General features: G+C 40.2%; 1 protein-coding gene and 1 non-coding gene across 3 annotated transcripts in view; both read right to left on the minus strand.

Annotated features, from left to right (window-relative positions):
* Window positions 1-1,983: 1,983 nt before the first annotated feature.
* LOC133104858 (E3 ubiquitin-protein ligase RNF103) overlaps window positions 1,984-25,225 on the minus strand; it is a 115,132-nt gene continuing 91,890 nt past the window's right edge. For both annotated transcript variants that reach the window (XM_061210718.1, XM_061210717.1), the window contains 4 exons: window positions 22,562-22,741; window positions 6,149-6,270; window positions 2,856-2,970; window positions 1,984-2,505 (listed from right to left, as the gene is read on the minus strand). In XM_061210718.1, the coding sequence (XP_061066701.1) occupies window positions 2,363-2,505; window positions 2,856-2,970; window positions 6,149-6,270; window positions 22,562-22,741 (560 nt within the window). In that variant the 3' untranslated portion in view covers window positions 1,984-2,362. The remainder of the gene's footprint in view (window positions 2,506-2,855; window positions 2,971-6,148; window positions 6,271-22,561; window positions 22,742-25,225) is intronic.
* LOC133074871 (U6 spliceosomal RNA) lies at window positions 9,718-9,824 on the minus strand. Its single transcript, XR_009697274.1, has one exon. It is a non-coding gene; the product is annotated as a U6 spliceosomal RNA (small nuclear RNA).

Genomic DNA, 25,225 nt, shown 5'->3' on the forward strand with positions numbered 1-25,225 from the left:
AAATCTAGACACAGACGTTACATGCTTTACAAGAATTAATACAGATCACAGACCTAAATGTAAAATGCAAAACTATAAGACTACTAACAAAATAACATAGAAACTCTAGGTGACCTTGGGTATGGCAATGACTTTTAAGATCCAATATCAAAGGCACTATCGTGAAATAAATAATTGGTAAGATGGACTTCATTAATATTAAAAACTGCTCTGTGAAAAACAATGTGAAGAGAATAAGAAAACAAGCCACAGATTGGGAGAAAATGTTTGCAAAAGGTATTTCTGATAAAGCACTATTATCCACAGTATACAAAGAAGTCTTAAAACTCAGCAATAAGAAACAACCCAATTAAAAATGGGCAGAAGTTCTAAACAGATACCTCACCAAAGAATATATACATATGGCAAAAAAGCACATAAAGAGATGTTCAACATCATGTATCATCATGGAAATGCAAATTAAAACGAGATACTGTTACACATTTACTAGGATAGTCAAAATCCAAAACACAACACCAAATGCTGGTGAGGATGTGGAGCAATAGGAACTCTCATCATTGCTGGCGGGAATGCAAAACGATACAGCCACTTGGAAGACTGTCAGTTTTTTACAAAACTAGACATACTCTTACCATAAGATCCAGCAACTGTGCTCCTTGGTATTCACCTAAATAGTTGAAATGCATGTCTACACAAAGACCTGCACACAGACATTTATGGCTTTATTCGTAATTGCCAAAACTTTGAAGCAACCAGGATGTCCTTCCGTAGGTGAATGGATAGTGTGGTGCATGCGGACAATGGAATATTATTTAGCAATAAAAAGAAATGGCCTGTCAAGCCATGAAAAGACATGGAGGAAACTTACATGCATATTACTGAGTGTAAGAAGCCAATGTGAAAGGGCTACGTACTGTATGATTCCAGGAGTAAATGTACTTGTGGGGTGTGAGATGTCAGTACATACAAGGGGGAGACGGTGCCTGTGTCAGGGCCAGCGGTGTACATGGGAGCTCTATTTTCTGCTCAATTGTGCTCTGAACCTAAAACTTCTCTGAAAAATAATGTTTACTTAAACAACAAACTGTATCCTAAAGATGAAATCAAGAGCAATAGGACGGTCCCCTGGATTGAAGATTCCCACTTGGCAGGATGAGACTCAAAGGCCCTCGCTGCAGCACATCTGATACACTTGGATTTCTCCATACAATCTACAAAACCAACCTGGGAGAGAGTGGTTGGGGTTTTTTTCCTACCTGTTTAGGGCACACAAGACTTGGACCAAAGGGACCTGGGTTGAGCCCCAGTTCTGCCACTTCATGACTGTGATTTAGGATATGTCACTTCAGCAAGCTGAGCTGTTTTTCTAACTTGTGAAGACTGAATGATTACATGTTAAACAGCTTTGTAAATTGTCAAGCCCACACAAATATAAATTGCTACTGCTGAATTATTTCAAAATACAGCTTAGAAATGTGTGAGTTGTTTATATCGCATGACCACACCATGCCTCTTTCACCGGTCAGCTCCTGGCTTTGAGAAAGCACTGATACGTATGCCCATATCCCATGCATCCAAGACAACCAGCTTAACGCAGGGAAAGGCAATCAGAGGGTGAAAGAGTCCTAATCTCACAGCTGTCTGCAACTTGCAATGGGAAGGAAAGGGAGGAAAGCTACAGACACACACACCCCCCTCAGGACACACATAATATAGTTACCCAGCCAACAAGACAAGGGGTCACAATTCCCAAGCATCCTTCTGCTTACACAGATGACAAAAAGCAGAAGAGTAGCTCACACAGCACATCTGTGAAGGCTGGGGAGCAGGGGCCACAGAGCAGAAGCCCTTTCAGCTGAGCTTCTGAATCCCACGTGCCCTGCTATAGCACCTCCTCTTTCCAAGGCCAACATATAAAATAATTTGGGACAGCAAACACCTTGAAAGTTCATTGCACCCAACAATCTACAATGAGACCAAGTGTTAAAGCAGAAATTTATTAAAATCCATTTATATAGTGTTTTACAGACAAAAAAAAAATATAGAGTCCTCAACATTCAAGCAATTGACTCTATTCTCAGAAGTGCTTCGTGAGAAGACAGACTTCTTTGCCCTCATCCCCCAAAAGATACTTCTGTTTATTCTCCTGAAAATGATGCATTTATTACACCACTTCTCAAAACAATTCCACTGAGATCCCCAAACCTCTGCAGAGAGTGAAGAGAGATTAGCAGAGAACGTTCTCCAGAATGCAGTGCCTCACCCAGAGGTGTAGTGCAAGGGATACAGAAAATGGCGGAGGCTTCAAGGAGTGCGCGCCCGATGACAGGGCCGGAGAGCCTGCGGGCCTGGCTGGGCAGCCCTAGCTGCGGAGTGTGGCCAGACGGGACTGCATGGCCTCCAGGGCCTCTTCCTCCTCCTCATCTTCTGATGCAGCCATCGCTCCTGGAAGTTCAGGCTCTGGGAGGGCGTCGGTCACCTTACTAGGTGCTTTGCCCAAGGCCCCTGTAAAGAAACAGCATGCAGATCAACAAAACATCAGCTTAAGCAAGTGGTCCCTCATTTTCTCTGTCCTTCATACCTGGTTCAGTTTGACAAGAAACAGAAAAGGGGCAATAAAACAGCTGTTTTGGTGGGGCTTTGCTCACTATGACAAATGTGTGCAAACACCAACTTCTAATGATATCAAAGTCATAATAACTAAGGATTTTGATTGTTAGAATTTTGGTTCTAATCTAAAATAAGAAATGTAGAAGGGAGTTATAATCTAAAGAAAAAGCTACTAGTTAATCTTGCGAATGCAAGAAGAATGGCCATAAAAGGAGAGGGGAAAGAGGAAGGATCTTGGGTCATACCTGCGGTGATTTCAAACAGAATTTTGTCTATTTCCATTTCTGCTGCTTCTTCCATTTCTTCTTGATCATCCATGCTTTCAAAAGTGTCCTCTAACATCTCTTCTATGATCCCAGCCTAAACACAGAATAAACCATGTCACTTCCCGCAACTGTTTTTTTTTTTTTTTAATAAATTTATTTATTTTTTGTTTATTTATTTTTGGCTGCGTTGGGTCTTCATTGCTGCGCGTGGGCTTTCTCTAGTTGCAGGGAGCAGGGGCTACTCTTTGTTGCGGTGCGCGGGCTTCTCATGGCGGTGGCTTCTCTTGTTGCAGAGCACGGGCTCTAGGCACGCAGGCTCAGTACTTGTGGCACACGGGCTCAGTAGTTGTGGCTCGCGGGCTCTAGAGCGCAGGCTCAGTAGTTGTGGTGCATGGGCTTAGTTGCTCCGTGGCAAGTGGGATCTTCCCAGACCAGGGCTCGAACCCATGTCCCCTGCATTGGCAGGCGGATTCTTAACCACTGCGCCACCAGGGAAGCCCCTGCAACTGTCAAATCCACTCCCAGCAGGCGCCCCTATGGGCCCAGCATCAACCGAGCTCTGGTGTCTCCAAGTCCTGTCCACACTTTCAAGGGCTAAGCCACAGACAGCTGGCTGCAGGCAACACCGCATGCTGTCTGCCCTCTCTGGAGGAAGCAAAAAGCCAAAGGGAAATTGCTCTCCCAATTTAGTACCAAGGTTGGAGGAGGGGGCCTCTATCAGCAGAGCTTCACAAAGTAACTCAGACGATAACGCAGCATGTGGGGAACAACTTGCTGAGATGAGAGGGTGCTGTCTCGGGAAGCATTTGCCCTGACATCACACATCTATGCGTGCAGGAGTTGAAACACAATATGAAAACTGGCTGGAGTCACAGCAGACACTATGATAACAAATACCAAGAGCGGGGTGGGGCTCCACGGAACCCCGAAAAGGCCTGTACTTCAGCACATCCAAGTTATAGCTGCTGGCCCAGGGTCTGCAGGGTCCTGGCAAGGACCAGTCAATTCACCAAAGCCTGAGAGAACTGATAAGACAGCGTTTCGGGGCCCAACAAGGCAGTGCCTTCCACATTCCCTACTGGAAGCCCCGTGCCTGGTAGCCTGAAGCCAGCCAGTCAGCCTCCTTCGTTCTCAAGAGCACAGCGCCACTACGGGCACGAGAAAACTGCTCTCTAACACCAGCCAACACGAGCAGACCCTGCAGTCTTCCTGGCTGAGCAATGTCATGCGAGCGCAAGGTCACGTCTGGCAGCTCCAGCCCTGGCTCCCCTGCACTCAGCCAGGGCATGACTCTCACCGACCACGCTGATGGTATCAGATTTAAAGCAAGCCCTCTCTCCTGCCTGTCCTGCTGTCAGACCACTCAAGTGACTCTTAATGGCATAAATCTAGCTAGTTCCATATTCTGCCCATTCTCACACCTTTTGCTTCCAACCAAAAGGAACAAATTCACATTCAAGGATACAAGTGGAGCCCTGTGGCCTGGGTGAATGGATCTTAGTGCTGGAGGCTAGTGTAAAAGAGGCTCAATACATACTCACCATCCCAGTTAAAAGAGCCTAGGGCAGCCTGACTAACAGCCCTCCACATCCTGGAGGGACAAGTGGCCATTCACTTCGACATTCATCCAACCAGCAAACATTTGTCAAATGTATGCTCTGTGCCACACGCCAGGCCAGGGTCTGGGGACAAATGGAATGACTAAGATCATGTCGTCGCCCTCGACACGCTGGGACCCCGCCAGAGGCTTCAGTCTGCACCTGGAGATGCACCATTGGATGAATTCAGGAAATATTTACTATCTACTACATGCAGGCCCTCCTCCAAATCTATACTATGCTCAGTATTCAGAAACTTTTGTGGAAAAGATCCCAGATTCTAAAAAAAGACTCCGCCCCTCAGATCCTGGTGGCTACAGAAGTCAGCGTGAGCAGGCGTGAAGTCAGTTCAGAATCACCTTGTCACCCAGCTCCACATGGGACAGGCACCACAACCTGGGGGATGAGACATCCACACACCGCTTGTAAAGGACAGACCCCGCTGACCTGGTGCCCTCCGCATGACTGCCCAAGGATTTCTCACGCCAAAGACCTGGGCTCTGGGCTTTTTAAGTTGCCTTTCATTTCTATCAATTTTCTTCTACAGTTCCTCTCTCCCATGCCCTAGAGCCCTGTTTATAACTCAAGTTCATACATGAAATTCCCGAGGAGGAAGGGAGGCAGCTTCTATGCACAAGCTGCAAACAAAGTTTGAGGTGTACCGTCTGGGCTGTCAGGCCACGGGTTCAAAGTGTGAAACAGCACCTGATGAGGCACCTCTTATCACCATGTCCTCTGAGGCAGCTCAGGCATCTGTGCTCCAACCCCAGATCTGTCACCTCCTACCAAGGCCACTCAGATAAGTTACCTGGCAACTTGAAGACTCAGTTTCCTACTCCTGTATAAAATGGGGAAAAAAATACCTACCTCCCAAGGTGGCTGGGAGGACTTTCTAGGACAGCATGTGTGCTGCACCACTGGCAGGCGGGGGCTCAGTAACTACGCCCTCCTGGGCCCTGTCCCCCATCTGAAGGCCACCAGGACAGGTCCCTGCCAGGCCCTGATCCCGGGGCAGTAGGTGTTTACTGCTTTCTATTTGGTTCTCAGTTTCCTTTTCTAGTCTAAGGGGTCGGCCAACGACAGCCTGCAGGCCAAACCCAATCCACTGCCTACTTTCATAAATAAAGTTTTATAAGAACACAGTCATGACCATTTGTTTACACATGATCTACGGCTGCTTTCATGCTACAAGTAGAGCTGAGTAGTTACAACAGAGACGTATGGCCCACAAAGTAGAAAATACATTTACTATCCAGCCCTTTACAAAAAAAGTTTGCCCATCCCTGGTCTTGAACCACCTCCCTTGCCAGCTTTGCTAACACTCCCCTGGGACAAACGGAGGAACCTGGGTTTTTTTCTGTTTCCTTGTTCATGTCAGAACCCAGAAATCCTAGGTCCCCGAATCCCACGCAGTTGCTTCCTGGGTCTCCCACCTCCCCTAGACCTCTGGGTCTACTATCGCTTCTTCTAAGGAACACCCTGGCAATGTGACCCAGCCTCTGCCACGCTCAGCTCAGACGGTTTCAACCAGTGTTAACAGCTGCTCCCCTGTCCTCAAAATCACTTCTGTCTGGCAACAGTGGCCTGTCTACTCCTGCCCAGCCCCGGCCCTAGCCCCTGCCGCTTGCTGACTCTTAGTGCTTTGGAACAGGACATAGGGTGGCCCCAGGGCACCTTCATCATCTCTTTGGACAGCTCCCGCATGGTGGCCTGGATTTCTGGGATCTTCACAAGACTCTGCATGGCCTTCATCACTTCTGCGCTCTTCTGCAGGGAACCAGCCACTCGCAAAACCGCTGAAAGGGAAAGATAACAGTCAGGACCGCTCAGCAGAATGTGACGCAGGATGGAATAAAGAAAGACAGTCAAACCACAAGCTATTCGAATGAAAGTCAGCAATAGTGGGTGGACTTCCAAAACTATTTATGTACCTGTAGACTACATTACTGTCCTGGGACCAAGACTGACTTTCCTAAATTGTGTGCTACTTTGGCTACAACAGGTACAAATTCTCCGAGCACCCACACCAACCAGCTGATCTGGAGAATGGCCTGAAAGCCTGCATCTGACCTTTAGGGAAGGAAGCCAGCTAGGAATGATGTCACCCCCAGGACAAGTCACACACAGGAGGAATGGCTCTAGGTAGGCCTTGCTGGGGCCACACTGGAAAAGAGGCTTTTAAGCAACCCAAGCAGTGCTTCCCACACACCAGCCTACGTAGGGTGGCTGCCCGGGAGGGGCCTGTTGCTGGTCCACAGGAAAATGAGAGTCAGTATGTGTCATTGTAAGACGGCTATAGTTTCTTGTTACAAAAAATGTTCTGTTGTCTGAGATCATACACATACTATATGTTCTGTATAAGAAATCGTGGTAGTAACAAATGATCATTTCTCCCCCCTGAAGTCTTTAACATGTCAAAATAAAGAGCTGGCAACCCTTCAAATCAGTTTTGAAATTTCATGAGACTTGAAAGTTCTGAGAAATGCCTCACGTCCAGCTGTTCACCAAAACCGGTGCACAGGGCCCCCCAGCTACCCCAGGAATCACCACCAATCCACCTCTGTATGAATCCAGACTCCAGGAAGCTGTCACAGCTAAGGAAAACAAGGGGCAAGGAAAAAGAGGAACCAGAGAAATGCCTGTCTGACATACATAGCATTTTGTGATTTTTCTAAAGGAGTAAGGAAGTTTGCTAGTTGCAGAGAATACTTCATTTCCCTTGACATTGAAAAGGGAAAGTAAAATATTTATCTATTTATTAAGATTAGTCTAATTATAGAGAAGAAGTGTTAAGAATCTGTATGGCTGAAATAAGCAATAAATTATATATGCCATTATAATGATATAAGAAAGATAGAAATTCTACAATGTTAAAGTTACTATTGATCATTGTAAAAAGGTAAGTGATGGGAGGAAGAGAAGAAGGGTAAAAATAAAGCAAATTCCATATATTTCTGCTTGAATGATACAAGTTTGATGTCTACACAGGTATATGTTTTATCCTAATTTGCATCCTGAGTCTGTATCCCAGAGAGAGTGGCTGAATATGACATGTGTTCAATAAACTTTTTTGAATTAGTAAAAATAAAAAGACCAAAAAAATGGCGTGACGAGTGTTAAGTTAAATAGTGAAACATTTGTATTTTGAAAACGGTATAAACTTCTGATTGTTAAAAGAAACAAGAAAAGGAAGAGTCAATATAGTGGGGAAAAGATGAAGCAAAAATGAACTTAGAAATAAAACTAATTTCAACAATATTTAATTTGATAACCAGTCAAAAAGGATTGGGGAGGTGGATTTTTAAAAGGACAAAATAAATGTACATGTACCCTGGAAACTCAAAACCAAGAAGATACATATTGATACATGAGAAAAATAAAATACTGGAAAAAAATGTATTTTCTATGTTCCACAAGGAAAAAAAGCACACATGGCAGAAAAAATTATTTTATAAATAAAAATAGTGACCCCCACAAGAGAATGAGAAGACAAGCCAAAAGCTGGAAGAAAATATTTTCATTAGACATTTCTGATAGAGGACTGTTATCTAAAGTATACAAAGAACTCTTAAAGCTCATCAATAAGAAAATGAACAACTCAATCAAAAACAGGCAGAAGACCTAAACAGACAACTCACCAAAGAAGATATACAGATGGCAAAAAAGCACATAAAAAGATGTTCAACATCCTATGTCATTAGGGAAATGCAAATTAAAACAACAATGAGATACCAGTATACACCTATTAGAATGATCAAAATCCAAAACACTGACAACACCAAATGCTGGTGAGGATGTGGAGCAATAGGAACGCTCAAACATTGCTGATGGGAATGAAAAATGGTATAGCCACTTTGGAAGACAATTTGTCAGTTCCTTACAAAACTAAACATACTCTTTTTTTTTTTTAACATCTTTATTGGAGTATAATTGCTTTACAATGGTGTGTTAGTTTCTGCTGTATAACAAAGTGAATCAGCTATATGTATACATATATCCCCATATCTCCTCCCTCTTGCATCTCCCTCCCACCTTCTCTATCCCACCCCTCTAGGTGGACACAAAGCACCAAGCTGATCTCCCTGTGCTATGCGGCTGCTTCCCACTAGCTATCTATTTTACATTTGGTGGTGTATATATATATCCATGCCACTCTCTCACTTCGTCCCAGCTTACCCTTCCCCCTCCCCGTGTCCTCAAGTCCATTCTCTATGTCTGCGTCTTTATTCCTGTCCTGTCCCTAGGTTCTTCAGAACTTTTTTTTTTTTTTAGATTCCATAAATATGTGTAGCATACGGTATTTGTTTTTCTCTTTCTGACTTCACTCTGTATGACAGTCTCTAGGTCCATCCACCTCACTACAAATAACTCAATTTCATTTCTTTTTATGGCTGAGTAATATTCCATTGTATATATGTGCCACATCTTCTTCATCCATTCATCTGTCAATGGACGCTTAGGTTGCTTCCATGTCCTGGCTACATACTCTTACCACATGATCCAGCAATAGCCCTCCTTGGTATTTATTCAAAGGAGTTAAAAACTTATGCCCACATAAAAACTTGCACACGGACATTTATGGCAGCTTTATTCGTAATTGCCAAAACTCGGAAGCAACCAAGATGTTGCTTGTAAGTGAACAATAATAATGGATAAATGAAGTGTGGTACATCCACACAATGAATATTATTCAGCACTAAGAAGAAATGAGCTATCAAGCCATGAAAAGACCTGGAGAAACCTTACATATATATTACTAAGTGAAAGAAGTCAATCTAAAAGGAAACATACTGCATGATTCCAACGATATGACATTCTGGAAAAGGGAAAATTATGGAGACAGTAAAAAGGTTGCCAGGGGTTAAGGGTGGGAGGGATGAATCGGCAGATCACAGAAAAATTTTAGCTGTATATATTTCACAATAAAATAAGAATCTCCAAAATAAAAAGGTTAAAATTCTACAGAAAACATTAATAAGTTAGCATTATAAAAGCTAGCTGACATTTAAACTTAGAAAGACCAAAGTCGCACAGAGGGGGCTGTGAAACACAATGAGTAGCGCTTCACGGTTACGGCTCTTTGTGCTGAGCTCCTCCCCAGCAGCCCCGCCCAGGCCTCCTGCAGGCCCTCCAGTGTCCCACGCTCTCTCCACCTTCAGGGCCTCCCTCTGCACAGTGCCGGGGCCCCCTGACATCTCTAGAGAGTGGGGACTTGGTGGGTGGATTTCTTTTTTGTTTGTTCTTCAAATACGGTACCCTTCATGAATTTGCACATCATCCGTGTGCAGAGGCCATGTTGACCTTCTCAGTAAGGTTCCCATTTTGGTACATGTGCTGCCCAAGACAGCACTAGGTTTCTTTTTTATTTGGAGGTGGACTCACGATTTTATTCCCAGTGCCTAGCATTGTGCCCTCACACAGCTGACACTCAAATATTTGTTGAATAAACCAATGAATGGTTGAAAACAAGAGAGAACTATGATATTCAAACTGGATAAAAAAATTAAACATATTAGTGTCTTAATAGTAAACAGCACTGAGGTGGTTTTACAAAGACTCAAGTGCTCCTACATAAAATGACATACTTAGTATTAGGTCAGAAATTGGTTTTTCCTTTTTCGTACTGACCACAAAAATTCCAGAACATTTTTTAATAGAAATAAGTAAAACAGTAACCAATTTCAGATGGCAAAAGGAGGGTGAGAGATTTCAACAGAAACTAGCTCTCAAGTTTTCAATTACAGACACAGTATGACTGCATACTTGTGACAAAAACAGATCAGTAGATGTAGTAAAAGAAACTAAAACCAAAAACAACATAAACAGATTTAAAGGGATTAATCTTTTAGCATTTCATTGTGAAGAATTTCAAACATACACAAAAGTAGGCAAGTGTCATTTCACCAAAAGAGACACGATAGCAAACAAGCATACGAAAAAATGTTCCTAATCATCAACCATTAGGGAAATACAAATTAAAACAACAATCAGAGAGCTCTACACACCCATCAGAATGGCTAAAAGAAAAAATAGTGACACCACCCAATTTTTTTGCTTGTTTTGTTTTCAAATTTCTATTGCCAGAGATTTAGTCTGTTAGGCATGGTGTCCTTGACTTTTTTTTTTTTTTTTAAACATCTTTATTGGAGTATAATTGCTTTACAATGTTGTGTTAGTTTCTGCTGTATAACAAAGTGGTTCAGCTATATGTATACATATATCCCCCTATCCCCTCCTTCTTGCATCTCCCTCCCACCCTCCCTATCCCACCCCTCTAGGTGGTCACAAAGCACCAAGCTGATCTCCCTGTGCTATGCGGCTGCTTCCCACTAGCTATCTATTTTACATTTGGTAGTGTATATGTGTCCATGCCACTCTCCACTTCGTCCCAGCTTACCCTTCCCCCTCCCCGTGTCCTCAAGTCCATTCTCTACGTCTGCGTCTTTATTCCTGTACTGCCCCTAGGTTCTTCAGAACCACTTTTTATTTTTAGATTCCATATATATGTATTAGCACGTGGTATTTGTTTTTCTCTTTCTGACTTACTTCACTCTGTATGACAGACTCTAGGTCCATCCACCTTACTACAAATAACTCAATTTCGTTTCTTTGTATGGCTGAGTAGTATTCCATTGCATGTATGTGCTATATCTTCTTTATCCATTCATCTGTTGATGGACACTTAGGTTGCTTCCATGCCCTGGCTACTGTAAATAGTGTTGTAATGAACATTGTGGTACATGACTCTTTTTGAATTACGGTTTTCTCAGAGTATATGCCCAGTAGTGGGATTGCTGGGTCGTATGGTAGTTCTATTTTTAGTTTTTTAAGGAATCTCCATACTGTTCTCCATAGTGGTTGTATCAATTTACATTCCCACCAACAGTGCAAGAGAGTTTCCTTTTCTCCACACCCTCTACAGCATTTACTGTTTGTAGATTTTTTGATGATGGCCATTCTGACCGGTGTGAGGTGATACCTCATTGTAGTTTTGATTTGCATTTCTCTAATGATTAGTGATGTTGAGCATCCTTTCATGTTTGTTGGCAACCTGTATGTCTTCTTTGGAGAAATGTCTATTTAGGTCTTTTGCCCATTTCTGGATTGTACTGTTTGTTTTTTTGATATTGAGCTGCTTGTATATTTTGGAGATTAATCCTTTGTCAGTTGCTTCGTTTGCAAATGTTTTCTCCCATTCTGAGGGTTGTCTTTTCGTCTTGTTTATGGTTTCCTTTGCTGTGCAAAAGCTTCTAAGTTTCATTAGGTCCCATTTGTTTATTTTTGTTTTTATTTCCATTTTGCTAGGAGGTGGGTCAAAAAGGATCTTGCTGTGATTTATGTCATAGAGTGTTCTGCCTATGTTTTCTTCTAAGAGTTTTATAGTGTCTGGCCTTACACTTAGGTCATTAATCCATTTTGAGTTTATTTTTGCGTATGGTATTAGGGAGTGTTCTAATTTCATTCTTTTACATATAGCTGTCCAGTTTTCCCAGCACCACTTATTGAAGAGGCTGTCTTTTCTCCACTGTATATTCTTGCCTCCTTTATCAAAGATAAGGTGACCATATGTGCGGGGGTTTATCTCTGGGCTTTCTATCCTGTTCCATTGATCTACATTTCTGTTTTTGTTGCCAGTACCATACTGTCTTGATTACTGTAGCTTTGTAGTACAGTCTGAAGTCAGTGAGCCTGATTCCTCCAGCTCCGTTTTTCTTTCTCAAGATTGCTTTGGCTATTCGGGGTCTTTTGTGTTTCCATACAAATTTTAAGATTTTTTTGTTCTAGTTCTGTGAAAAATACCATTGGTAGTTTGATAGGGATTGCATTGAATCTGTAGATTGCTTTGGGTAGTATAGTCATTTTCCCAATGTTGGTTCTTCCAATCCAAGAACATAGTATATCTCTCCATCTGTTTGTGTCATCTTTGATTTCTTTCATCAGTGTCTTATAGTTTTCTGAGTACAGGTCTTGTGTCTCCTTAGGTAGGTTTATTCCTAAGTATTTTATTCTTTTTGTTGCAGTGGTAAATAGGAGTGTTTCCTTAATTTCTCTTTCAGATTTTTCATCTTTAGTGTATAAGAATGAAAGAGGTATCTGTGCATTAATTTTGTATCCTGCTACTTTACCAAATTCATTGATTAGCTCTAGTAGTTTTCTGGCAGCATCTTTAGGAATCTCTATGTAGACTATCATGTCATCTGCAAACAGTGACAGTTTTACTTCTTTTCCGATTTGGATTCCTTTTATTTCTTTTTCTTCTCTGATTGCCATGGCTAAAACTTCCAAAACTATGTTGAATACTAGTGGTGAGAGTGGGCAACCTTGTCTTGTTCCTGATCTTAGTGGAAATGGTTTCAGTTTTTCACCATTGAGAACAATGTTGGCTGTGGGTTTGTCATATATGGCCTTTATTATGTTGAGGTAAGTTCCCTTTATGCTTACTTTCTGGAGGGTTTTTATCATAAATGGGTGTTGAATTTTGTTGAAAGTTTTTGCATCTATTGAGATTGTCATATGGTTTTTATCCTTCTATTTGTTAATATGGTGTATCACATGGATTGATTTGCGTATATTGAAGAATCTTTGCATTCCTGGGATAAAACCCACTTGATCATGGTGTATGATCCTTTTAATATGCTGTTGGATTCTGTTTGCTAGTATTTTGTTGAGGATTTTTGCATCTATGTTCTTCAGAGATACTGACCTGTAGTTTTCTTTTTTTGTGACATCTTTGTCTGGTTTTGGTATCAGTGTGATGGTGGCCTCGTAGAATGAGTTTGGGAGTGTTCCTCCCTCTGCTATATTTTGGAAGAGTTTGAGAAGGATTGGTGTTAGCTCTTCTCTAAATGTTTAATAGAAATCGCCAGTGAAGCCATCCGATCCTGGGCTTTTGTTTGTTGGAAGATTTTTAATCACAGTTTCAATTTCAGTGCTTGTGATTGGTCTGTTTATATTTTCCATTTCTTCCTGGTTCAGTCTCAGAAGGTTGTGCTTTTCTAAGAATTTGTCCATTTCTTCCACATTGTCCATTTTATTGGCATAGAGTTGCTTGTAGTAATCTCTCATGATCCTTTGTATTTCTGCAGTGTCAGTTGTTACTTCTTTTTCATTTCTAATTTTATTGATTTGAGACTTCTCCCTCTTTTTCTTGATGAGTCTAGCTAATGGTTTATCAATTTTGTTTATCTCTCAAAGAACCAGGTTTTAGTTTTATTGATCTTTGCTATTGTTTCCTTCATTCCTTTTTCATATAGTTCTGATCTGATCTTTATGATTTCTTTCCTTCCGCTAACTTTGGGTTTTTTTTCGTTCTTCTTTCTCTAATTGCTGTAGGTTTAAGGTTAGGTTGTTTATTTGAGATTTTTCTTGTTTCTTGAGGTAGGATTGTACTGCTATAAACTTCCCTCTTAGAACTGCTTTTGCTACATCCCATAGGTTTTGGGTCATACTGTTTTCATTGTCATTTGTTTCTAGATATTTTTTCATTTCTTCAGTGATCTCTTGGTTATTTAGTAGCATATTGTTTAGCCTCCATGTGTTTGTATTTTTTACAGTTTTTTTCGTCTAATTGATATCTAGTCTCAGAGCGCTGTGGTCGGAAAATATACTTGATACAATTTCAATTTTCTTAAATTTACAAAGGCTTGATTTGTGACCCAAGATATGATTTATCCTGGAGAATGTTCCATGAGCACTTGAGAAGAAAGTGTATTCTGTTCTTTTTGGATAGAATGTCCTATAAATATCAATTAAGTCCATCTTGTTTAATGTGTCATTTAAAGCTTGTGTTTCCTTATTTATTTTCATTTTGGATGATCTGTGCATTGGTGAAAGTGGGGTGTTAAAGTCCTCTACTATTACTGTGTTACTGTCGATTTCCCCTTTTACGGCTGTTAGCATTTGCCTTATGTATTGAGGTGCTCCTATGCTGGGTGCATAAATATTCACAGTTGTTATATCTCCTTCTTGGACTGATCCCTTGATCATTATGTAGTGTCCTTCTTTTTTTCTTGTAATAGTCTTTATTTTAAAGTCTATTTTGTCTGATATGAGAATTGCTACTCCAGCTTTCTTCTGATTTCCATCTGCATGAAATACCTTTTTCCATCCCCTCACTTTCAGTCTGTATGTGTCCCTAGGTCTGAAGCGAGTCTTTGTAGACAGCATATATACAGGTCTTGTTTTTGTATCCATTCAGCCAGTCTGTCTTTCGGTTAGAGCATTTAATCCATTTACATTTAAGGCAATTATCGTTATGTATGTTCCTATTCCCATTTTCTTAATTGTTTTGGGTTTGTTTTTGTAGGTCTTTTCCTTCTCTTGTGTTTCCTGCCTAGAGAAGTTCCTTTAGCATTTGCTGTAAAGCTGGTTTGGTGGTGCTGAATTCTCTTAGCTTTTGCTTGTCTGTAAAGGTTTTAATTTCTCTGTCGAATCTGAATGAGATCCTTGCTGGGTAGAGTAATCTCGGGTGTAAGTTTTTCCCGTTTATCACTTTAAATATGTCCTGCCACTCCCTTCTGGCTTGCAGAGTTTCTGCTGAAAGATCAGCTGTTAACCTTATGGGGATTCCCTTGTATGTCATTTGTTGCTTTTCCCTTACTGCTTTTCATATTTTTTCTTTGTATTTAGTTTTTGATAGTTTGATTAATATGTGTCTTGGTGTGTTTCTCCTTGGATTTATCCTGTATGGGACTCTCTGTGCTTCCTGGACTTGATTGACTATTTCCTATTCCATGTTAGGGAACTTTTTGACTATTATCTCTTCAAATATTTTCTCAGTCCCTTTCTTTTTCTCTTCTTCTTCTGGGACCCCTATAATTCGAATGTTGATGCAGTTAATGTTGTCCCAGAGGTCTCTGAGACTGTCCTCAATTCTTTTCATTCTTTTTTCTTTATTCTGCTCTGTGGTAGTTATTTCCACTATTTCATCTTCCAGGTCACTTACCGTTCTTCTGCCTCAGTTATTCTTCTATTGATTCCTTCTAGAGAAATTTTAATTTCATTTATTGTGTTGTTCGTTTGTTTGCTCTTTAGTTCTTCTAGGTCCTTGTTAAAAAACGTTTCTTGTATTTTCTCCATTCTATTTCCAAGATTTTGGATCCTGTTCACTATCTTTACTCTGAATTCTTTTTCAGGTAGAATGCCTATTTCCTCTTCGTTTGTTTGGTCTGGTGGGTTTTTACTTTGCTCCTTCATCTGCTGCCTATTTCTCTGTCTTATCATTTTGCTTAACTTACTGTGTTTGGGGTCTCCTTTTCGCAGGCTGCAGGTTTGCAGTTCCCGTTGTTTTTGGTGTCTGCCCCAGTGGCTAAGGTTGGCTCAGTGGGTTCTGTAGGCTTCCTGGTGGAGGGGACTGGTGCCTGTGTTCTGGTGGATGAGCTGGATCTTGTCTTTCTGGTGGGCAGGACTCAGTCCGGTGGTGTGTTTTGGGGTGTCTGTGAAGTTATGATTTTAGGCAGCATCTCTGCTAATGGGTGGAGTTGTGTTCCTGTCTTGCTAGTTGTTTGGCATGGGGTGTCCAGCACTGGAGCTTGCTGGTCGTTGAGTGGAGCTGGTTCTTAGTGTTGAGTCGGACATCTCTGGGAGAGCTCTCGCTGATTGCTATTACATGGTTTCAGGAAGTCTCTGGTGGTCCAATGTCCTGAACTCGGCTCTCCCACCTCAGAGGCTCAGGCCTGACACCCACCGGAGCACCAAGACCCTGTCTGCCACACGGCTCCAATCTGCGGAAACTGGAACCTGGTGCACAGGTGATGGGAATGCAAAATGGTGCAGCTGCTGTAGAAAACAGTCTGGCAGTTCCCACCGCTCCCTGGGAGATGGGAGACCAGCCCGGGGTCCAAGTCCTGGGCGTGGCAGGCTCACCTCTCTCCTCGCCCGGCTCCAGCCCAACTCAGCCCACCCAATTTTGAGGATGCAGAAAAACTGGATCACTCATACACTGGCAGGTGGGAATTTTAAATGGTACCACCACTCTGGACAACAGCTTGACAGTTTCTGATATGCAACCATAAAACCCAGCAATTGTTCTACTGGCCATTTATCCCAGAGAACTGAAGACTTATGTTCAAGCAAAAATCTACACACATTTATAGCAGCTTTATTCATAGTAGCTGATAACTGGAAGCAACCCAAATATCCTTCAGGTGAATGGTTAATCAAACTGTGGTACATCTGTACCATGGAATACTACTCAGCAAGAAAAAAAAGGAATGAACTACTGATACATGCAAAAACCTGGGTTAACTGCCAGAGAATTACACTGAGTGAAAAAAAGTCAATCTAAGGGGGTGTTGGGCAAAATAAGTGAAGGTGATTAAGAGGTACAAACTTCCAGTTATAAAATAAATAAGTCATGGGGATGTAATGTACAGCACAGGGAATTATAGTCAAAAATATTGCAATAACTTTGTAGGGTGACAGACAGTTACTAGATTTATCGAGGTGATCAAGTTGTAAAGTATATAAATGTCAAATCACTATGCTATACATCTGAAACTAGTGTAATATTATACGCCGATAATACTTCAATTAAAAAAAAAGAAGAAAAAGAGGAAAAAAAGCCAATCCCAAGAGGTTACATCCAGTCTGATTCCTATATAACATTCTTGAAATTATAAAATTATAAAATGAAGAACAGATTAGTGATTGCCAGATGTAAGGAGGGGGTGGGGATGGGAGGGAAGTGGGTTTGGTTACAGAAGCACAGCATGAGAGATCCCTGTAGTGATGGAAACTGGAAGCATTCTAAAGCTTGACTGTATCAGTGCTGACTGCCTGGTTGTGATACCTACTTTAACTCTGTAAAATGTTACCACTGGGGAAAATGGGTAAAGGGTATACACAGAATCTTTCTATTATTTCTTAAAACTGCCTGTATGTGAATCTATAACTCTCTAAAAACTTAATTTAAAAAAACCTCAGAAGAGTATATAAAAACAAACAACATTATGTTTCCATGCCTGCTAGAGATACAAATGAAAAAAAAATACACATAAAAATACAAGTTCTAAAACAAACAGCCCAAACAAAAAATGGGTGGAAGATCTAAATAGACATTTCTCCAAAGAAGACATTCAGATGGCCAAAAAGCACATGAAAAGATGCTCAACATCACTAATTAGTAGAGAAATGCAAATCAAAACTACAATGAGGTATCACCTCACACCAGTCAGAATGGCCATCATCAAAAAAATCTACAAACAGTAAATGCTGGAGAGGGTGTGGAGAAAGGGGAACCCTCCTACACCATTGGTGGGAATGTAAATTGGTACAGCCACTATGCAGAACAGTACGGAGGTTCTGTAAGAAAACTAAAAACAGAGCTACCATATGATCCAGCAATCCCACTCCTGGGCATATGTCTGGAGAAAACCATAATTTGAAAAGATACATGCACCCCTATGTTCCTAGCAGCACTATTCACAATAGCCAAGACATGGAAACAACCTACATGTCCATCAACAGATGCATGGATAAAGAAGATGTGGCACATATACACAATGGAATATTACTCAGCCATAAAAAGGAACGAAGTTGTTATTTGTAATGAGGTAGATGGACCTAGAGTCTGTCATACAAAGTGAAGTAAGTCAGAAAGGGAAAAATAAATACCGTATGCTAATGCACGTATATGGAATCTAAAAAAATGGTACTGGAGCCTAGTGGCAGGGCAAGAATAAAGATGCAGATGTAGAGAATGGACTTGAGGACACAGTGGGGGAAGGGTAAGCTGGGACGAAGTGAGAGAGCAACACTGATATATATACACTACCAAATGTAAAATCGATAGCTGGGAAGCTGCTGCATAGTGGGAAGCTGCTGCATAGTGCAGGGAGATCAGCTCGATGCTTTGTGATGACCTAGAGGGGTGGGATAGGAAGGATGGGAGGGAGGCTCAAGAGGGAGCGGATATGGGGATATATGTACACATACAGTTGATTCACTTTGGTGTACAACAGAAACTAACACAACATTGTAAAGCAATTATACTCCAATAAAGATATTAAAAAAAAAGAACCAAAAACAAATTGTAAAAAAAAAGAAAAGAAACATGTACCCCATTGTTCATTGCAGCGCTATGTACAATAGCGAGGACACAGAAGCAACCTAAATGTCCATCGACAGAGGAATGGACAAAGAAGATGTGGTACATATATACAGTGGAATATTACTCAGCCATAAAAAAGAAAAAAATAATGCGATTTGCAGCAACATGGATGGACCTAGAGATTGTCATACTGAGTGAAGTAAGTCAGAAAGAGAAAAACAAATACCGTATGCTAACACATATATATGGAATCTAAAAAAAAAAAAAAAGTCATGAAGAATCTAGGGGCAAGATGGGAATAAAGATGCAGACCTACTAGAGAATGGACTTGAGGATACGGGGAGGGGGAAGGGTAAGCTGGGACAAAGTGAGAGAGTGGCATGGACCTATATACACTACCAAACGTAAAATAGATAGCTAGTGGGAAGAAGCCGCATAGCACAGGGAGATCAGCTCGGTGCTTTGTGACCACCTAGAGGGGTGGGATACGGTTGGTGGGAGGGAGGGAGATGCAAGAGGGAAGAGATATGGGGATATATGTATATGTATAACTGATTCACTTTGTTATAAAGCAGAAACTAACACACCATTGTAAAGCAATTATACTCCAATAAAGATGTTAAAAATAAATAAGATAGCAAAATAAATAAATAAATAAATAAATAAAATAGCAAAGGAAAAAAAAAGATTATCAAGGGGATGGGGGAGAAATGCACTGGGAGTTCGGGGTTATTAGATGCAAACTACTACATACAGAATGGATGGACAACAAGGTCCTACTGTAGAGCACAGGGAACTATATTCAACATCCCGAGATAAACCATAATGGAAAGGAATATAAATAAGAATGTATATTAAAAAAAAGACTATCAATAATAAAGAACAAATTATATTCATGAAATAAGAACAAGATGATTTTTTTAAAAAAGATCAGAGAACTCTTTCCTGAAAATTAAAATTAAGACAGCTAAAATAAAGAATTCAAGAGAAGAAACAGAAAATAAAGTTGAGCAAATTTCTCAGAAAGTAGAACACAAAGAGAAATTGATGATGATAATGACAATAACATTTAGAACCTACATATACAGCAGTTACCATGTGCCAGGCACTGAATTAAGTCTCACAACTATCCTATGAGGCACGTACTATGATTATTTCCAAACTGAAAACAGGAAAGATAAAAAAATTAAAGGATCAGTCTGGGAAATCTAACAACTGACTAAAATGTTTTCTAACAACTCACTAAAATCTTTTCCTTTCAGAAAGAAATAGAAAATATAGTGGAAATGAAATGAACACATCGACATACCCAAGAACTGAAGGACCAAGGAACAGAAGGAATAGAACCCTTGCTTTTTAGAAACCCATGTCGAAATATCTGCAGATGAAATTATATGATGTCTTGGATTTTCAGGGGAAAATATAGGGAGAAGGCGGGGATACAGATGAAGTAAGACCAGCCAAGATTCTTGGATGGGCGTATTCATTTTGACGTATCCATTAAGATATGAGTGGAGATGCCAACTATACACTGATAAAGTCAGGCCTGAAGATAAAGATTTGGAAATCAATGGCATTTAAAGGCACGAGGTTAGATGAGATCACCTATGGGGAGAGAGGAAAGATGGAAAAGAGCAGAGGATCTAGAACAGAGCCCTAGAGTATTTTAACATACAAGTATCAAATAGCAGATATTTTACTTTTCAGGTGTGATAAAGCCACAATATAATATATATTTGAAACAACATAATATATTATTATGGATGTATATTTAAAGGATAACAGGCTCTTGACATATGTTGTTTATGTTTACAGTTATGTTCATTACTGAAAGTACATGCTATAGGAGAAGAGATATTTTTCATGTAGATTAATGAATATTTGTGAGCTATAACTCCTTGAAAAGATATTTTGGAATCAGTACACAGGAAGAAAAGGTGAACAGAAGAGACTGGTCAAGCCCACTAGTTCCCAGGGAAATGTTATAACATTTCTCAAAAATTAAAAAGTCTGACAAAGGTTGGTGGAAAGGTATGGAAAAAAGAACTCTTATCCGCTGCTGGTGGGAATACAAATTTGTCTCTTTGGAGAACAATTTTGCAATTCTAGCAAAATTTAAACCCAGCTATTTTTAACCCAGCAATTCTACTTCTGAGTATATAACTGTCCTAAAGAAACACATGTGTAAAAGTGAAAAGACATTCACAGCAGCACTGTTAGTAATAGCAAAAATTGAAAACAGCCTAAATGTCCATCAACAGGGAAGAGAAAAATGAAATGTGATACATTCACAGGATGTAATACCACCCAGGAGTTAAAAACATATTTATTTATCATATCAAACTATATTTATCATTATATCAATATATTTATCAAAATATATTTATCATCTTATCAAAATATATTTATCATTATATTTATGGGTATATTTCAACAGGACAATGATAAATGGGAAAAAAAAGATGCAGAATGGTACACATAGTATAATACCATTTATACAAATTTTAATATTCATGATAGTGGTTACCTCTGAGGAGGCTGAAAGAGAAGGGAATGGAACTGCGAAGGTGTATTAAAGAAGCTTCAACTTTAGTAATACTGCTTTCTTTTACAATATAAAAACTGAGGCGGGGGGAAGGGGGGGTGGGATGAATTGGGAGATTGGGATTGACATATATACAATCTTGATACTATGTATAAAATAGATAACTAATGTGAACCTACTGTATAGCACAGGGGACTCTACTCAATGCTGTGGTGTGGTGACCTAAATGGGAAGGAAATCTAAAAAACAGTGGATATATGTATAGGTATGACTGATTCACTTTGCTGTACAGCAAGAAACTAACACAACATTGTAAAGCAATTATACTCTAATAAAAATTAATTTTAAAAAAACTGAGGCAAATATAACAAAAATGTCAAATTGTATTGGTTCTCAGCAACAGTGACGTGACTGGACAGTTATTTGCTGGTCTGGGCCTCTCCACATGATCTTTCATCCCAGGCCTCTTCATTTTAGTGTAAGGATCTAGAAATATTCAAAGATGATGAGACGTATCTTTATAGAATATTTATTTTCTCTGAAGCAAGGAGAAGTTAGAAAGGACTCCCCGCCTTGGGTCCCCAGTGAAGTCCTGGGTCCTAACTGAGGCTCTGTTAAGCTGTGTCTGGTCAACTCATTGATCCACCTTGGACTTCCCTTGATATAAATGTGTTTCAACTTTTCTGCCCCAGCCTACCTGAGGGATAAGATAAATTCTCATTAGCAACTAAATCCAATTGATTAATTTAGTTTGTTTTTTAAGGTATTAAAAACTATATTATGAAAATAGCAGATGTTCATAGTAGAACAATGCAAGGGCAGGTTAAATGAAAAGTTAATGTTCTTTCTCTACTCTCATTTCTTTGTTCTAGCTCCACAGATGTAACCACTATTAGCTTTTTGTATAGCCTTCTAGCAACTTACTTAAAATATATCATTTAAAAATAAAAAAAAATTAAATTGATAGTTCACATGTATGCTGAATACCCAATACAGGGCCTGCAGGTTCCTAAAATGTAAGAAAGCATTAGGTTGAGAGTCAGAGATGAGGCAGAAAAGGAGGTGAGTAAAAGCCAAAGACAAACTTAGACTATTTAAAATCCTGCCTGCGGCAACTCTGGGCCTAGGGCAGAAGAAACTCTTTCCTTCATCCTCCCTCTAAGGTGTGGGCGCACTTCTTATGCCTATGACTCAACCCTCAGGTCACTTTACAACACTTTTCACATGAGGAAATACAGTCTAAATTCTAAACAAAGTACATTTAGATGGAGATTTTCCCATTATTTCAACAACACTGGCAAAAGAAAATGAGTAACAATAAAATAAAAATCAGAGTAGTAAGTATATTTTGCTTTTGTATAACACCCCAATTAAGACAATGTAAAAAATAAAAGCCAATGCTAAGACTGTCCTTCCTATTCAAGGAAACCAGTGTTATAATAACGGCAAGAGCATCAGCTAATGATGTGGCTGTAAGGTACTGCTGTCTTACCCAGCTGGTTCTTCATCCCCATGAGCACGGAGTTCATGTGTGCTTTGGATGCATACAGCTTGCTCACGGTCTTCCTTGACCTGATCATCTCCTTGGCCAGAACCACACAGACATCCTTCTGACCCTTCTTGGCAGCATCTTTCACAGATCGTTTCACTTTTTCTTCTTCTCTTTGGATATCTAAATTTAGAACATAAGACAGAACATCAAAAAATTAAGGGTAAACCAGGAGAGTTATTGGCAATGAAATCTGTTCTTACTGTGATATAAATGTATCTATTAAACAGGAAAACAGATAGGAGAATATAAACTAAATAAGAATAATTAATGTGGTTGGTATACACTATTTCTGGAAACAACATTAAAGTAATATAAGAGTAAACAGAAAAGTAAATCCTATTATACTAGACAAAATTTCAAAACTGCTTTTGCAAGCCCATTCTAATACCTGTTGGTACTGGTACTAAGGAACTTTAAAAATACTGTAAATGCAGGGAATTCCCTGGTGGTCCAGTGGTTGGACTCAGTGCTTCACTGCCATGGCCCTGGGTTCAATCCCTGGTTGGGGAACTCAGATCCTGCAAGCCGCATGGTGTGGCCAAAAAAAAAAAAAAAGAATACTGTAAATGAATTCCACAGCTTGCTCTCATAATCAATAAGTAGTATTCCCACAATTACAGGAGTACAATCTCAGTACATTTATTAATGATTTATAAAAACCTACAACTAAAGGAAAGCCTGAACATACTAAAAGTATCACATCGGTATCAACTAGAGGTAAGATATGTCTATGTTACGTGCTTTATGATTAGTAGAGATTTTTTCCAATTCTGGTAAAATATACATAACATCAAATTTACCATCCTAACCATTTTTAAGTACACAGTTCAGTGGTATTAAGTACATTCATATTGTTGTGAACCATCACCACCATCCGTCTCCAGAACTCTTTACGGCTTTCAACACTGAAACTCAAAGGCTTTAAATAATAACTCCCTATTCCCTCCTCCCACCAGCCCCTGGCAAATACCATTCCATTTCCTGTCTTTATGAATTTGACTACTCTAGGTACCTTATGTAAGAGGAATCCTACAGTATTTTTGTGTGTGTGTGTGACTGGCTTATTTAACTTAGCATAAAGTCTTCAAGGTTCAGCCATGTTGGACCATGTATCAGACACCCTGCTTTTTAAAGGCCGAATATTCCATTGCATATATATACCAAATTTTGTTTATCCATTCAGCTATCGACAGACACTTGGGTTGCTTTCACAACCTTTAGCTATCGTGAATAATGCTGCTATGAACATGAGTGTACAAGTATCTTTTTGAGACCCTGCTTTCAAATCATTTGTGTATATACTTATATTACCATAGACCGCATGGCTTAAAAAATATGAATTTATTTCTCATAGTTCTGGAAGCTGGGAAGTCCAAGATCAGGGTTCCTAGTGAGAACCTACTTCCTGGTTTGCAGGTGAATGCCTTCTTGCTGTATCTTCACAGGGCAGAGAGTTCACCTCTTGTCTCTCCTCTTATAAGGGCACTAATACCATTCATAAGGGCTACACCCTCATGACCTAATTACCTCCCAAAGGCCCCACCTCCAAATACCACCACATTGGGATTAGGGCTTCGATGTATGAAATTTAGGGGCACACAAACATTCTGTCTATAGCATTCTGCCTCTGCCTACCCCTGCCACAATTTATGTCCTTCTCATATACAAAATGCATTCATTCCATCCCAACAGCCTCAAAAGTCTTAACTCATTCCAGCATCAACTTTAATGTTTAAGTCCAAAGTCTCATCTAAATATTCTCTAAATCAGATATGGGTGGGACCTGAGGTATGATACAACCTGAGGCAAAATTCTTCTCCAGCTATGAATCTGTGACAGGCATAGAATAGTCATTCTTACTCCAAAAGAAAAAAACAGGAAAGAAGGAAGGGGTGATAGGTCTCAAGCAAGTCCAAAACCTAGCAAGGCAAACTCCATGAGCTCTTAAGACTCAAGAATAATCCACTGTGAGTAGAGTCACAGAGGTAGAAAACAAACTTATGGTTACCAGGGGATGGCGGGGCGGGGTGGGGAAGGGAGGATAAATTGGGAGATTGGGATGGACATATACACACTACTATATATAAAATAGATAACTAATAAGAACCTGCTGTATAGCACAGGTAACTCTACGCAATACTCTGTAATGGACTATATGGGAAAAGAATCTATAAAAAAAGAGTGTACATATGTATATGTATAACTGATTCACTTTGCTGTACAGCAGAAACTAACACAACACTGTAAATCAACTATACTCCAATAAAAAACAAGCAAACAAACAAACAAGAAAAATAAGAATAAACCTCTCTGGTTTGATATTCTGACTTTCAGACCCACAAGGGTGGCAATGTCACCACCATGGCTGGTGGGGTACCACCTTGCTGCAGCTTTCTGCGGGGGCCCCACCCAAGCTGAGGCTCTGTCAGGTAAGGGGTCTTTGGTTGGAGGCAGCCTAGCATATATAGGAACTGAGGTAGTGGCCCTGATGATGTCTGAATCAGATTTGGGGACATTCTTTCCTTTCCCTGAAGAAAAGTGCAAGTTAAAAGCCTAAGTTTTACTGTCTTGTCCTGTAAAATCTAAGTCAGACAGCCTTCCTTT

Source organism: Eubalaena glacialis, chromosome 14 (genome assembly GCF_028564815.1).
Source record: "Eubalaena glacialis isolate mEubGla1 chromosome 14, mEubGla1.1.hap2.+ XY, whole genome shotgun sequence".
Classification (NCBI taxonomy): domain Eukaryota; kingdom Metazoa; phylum Chordata; class Mammalia; order Artiodactyla; family Balaenidae; genus Eubalaena; species Eubalaena glacialis.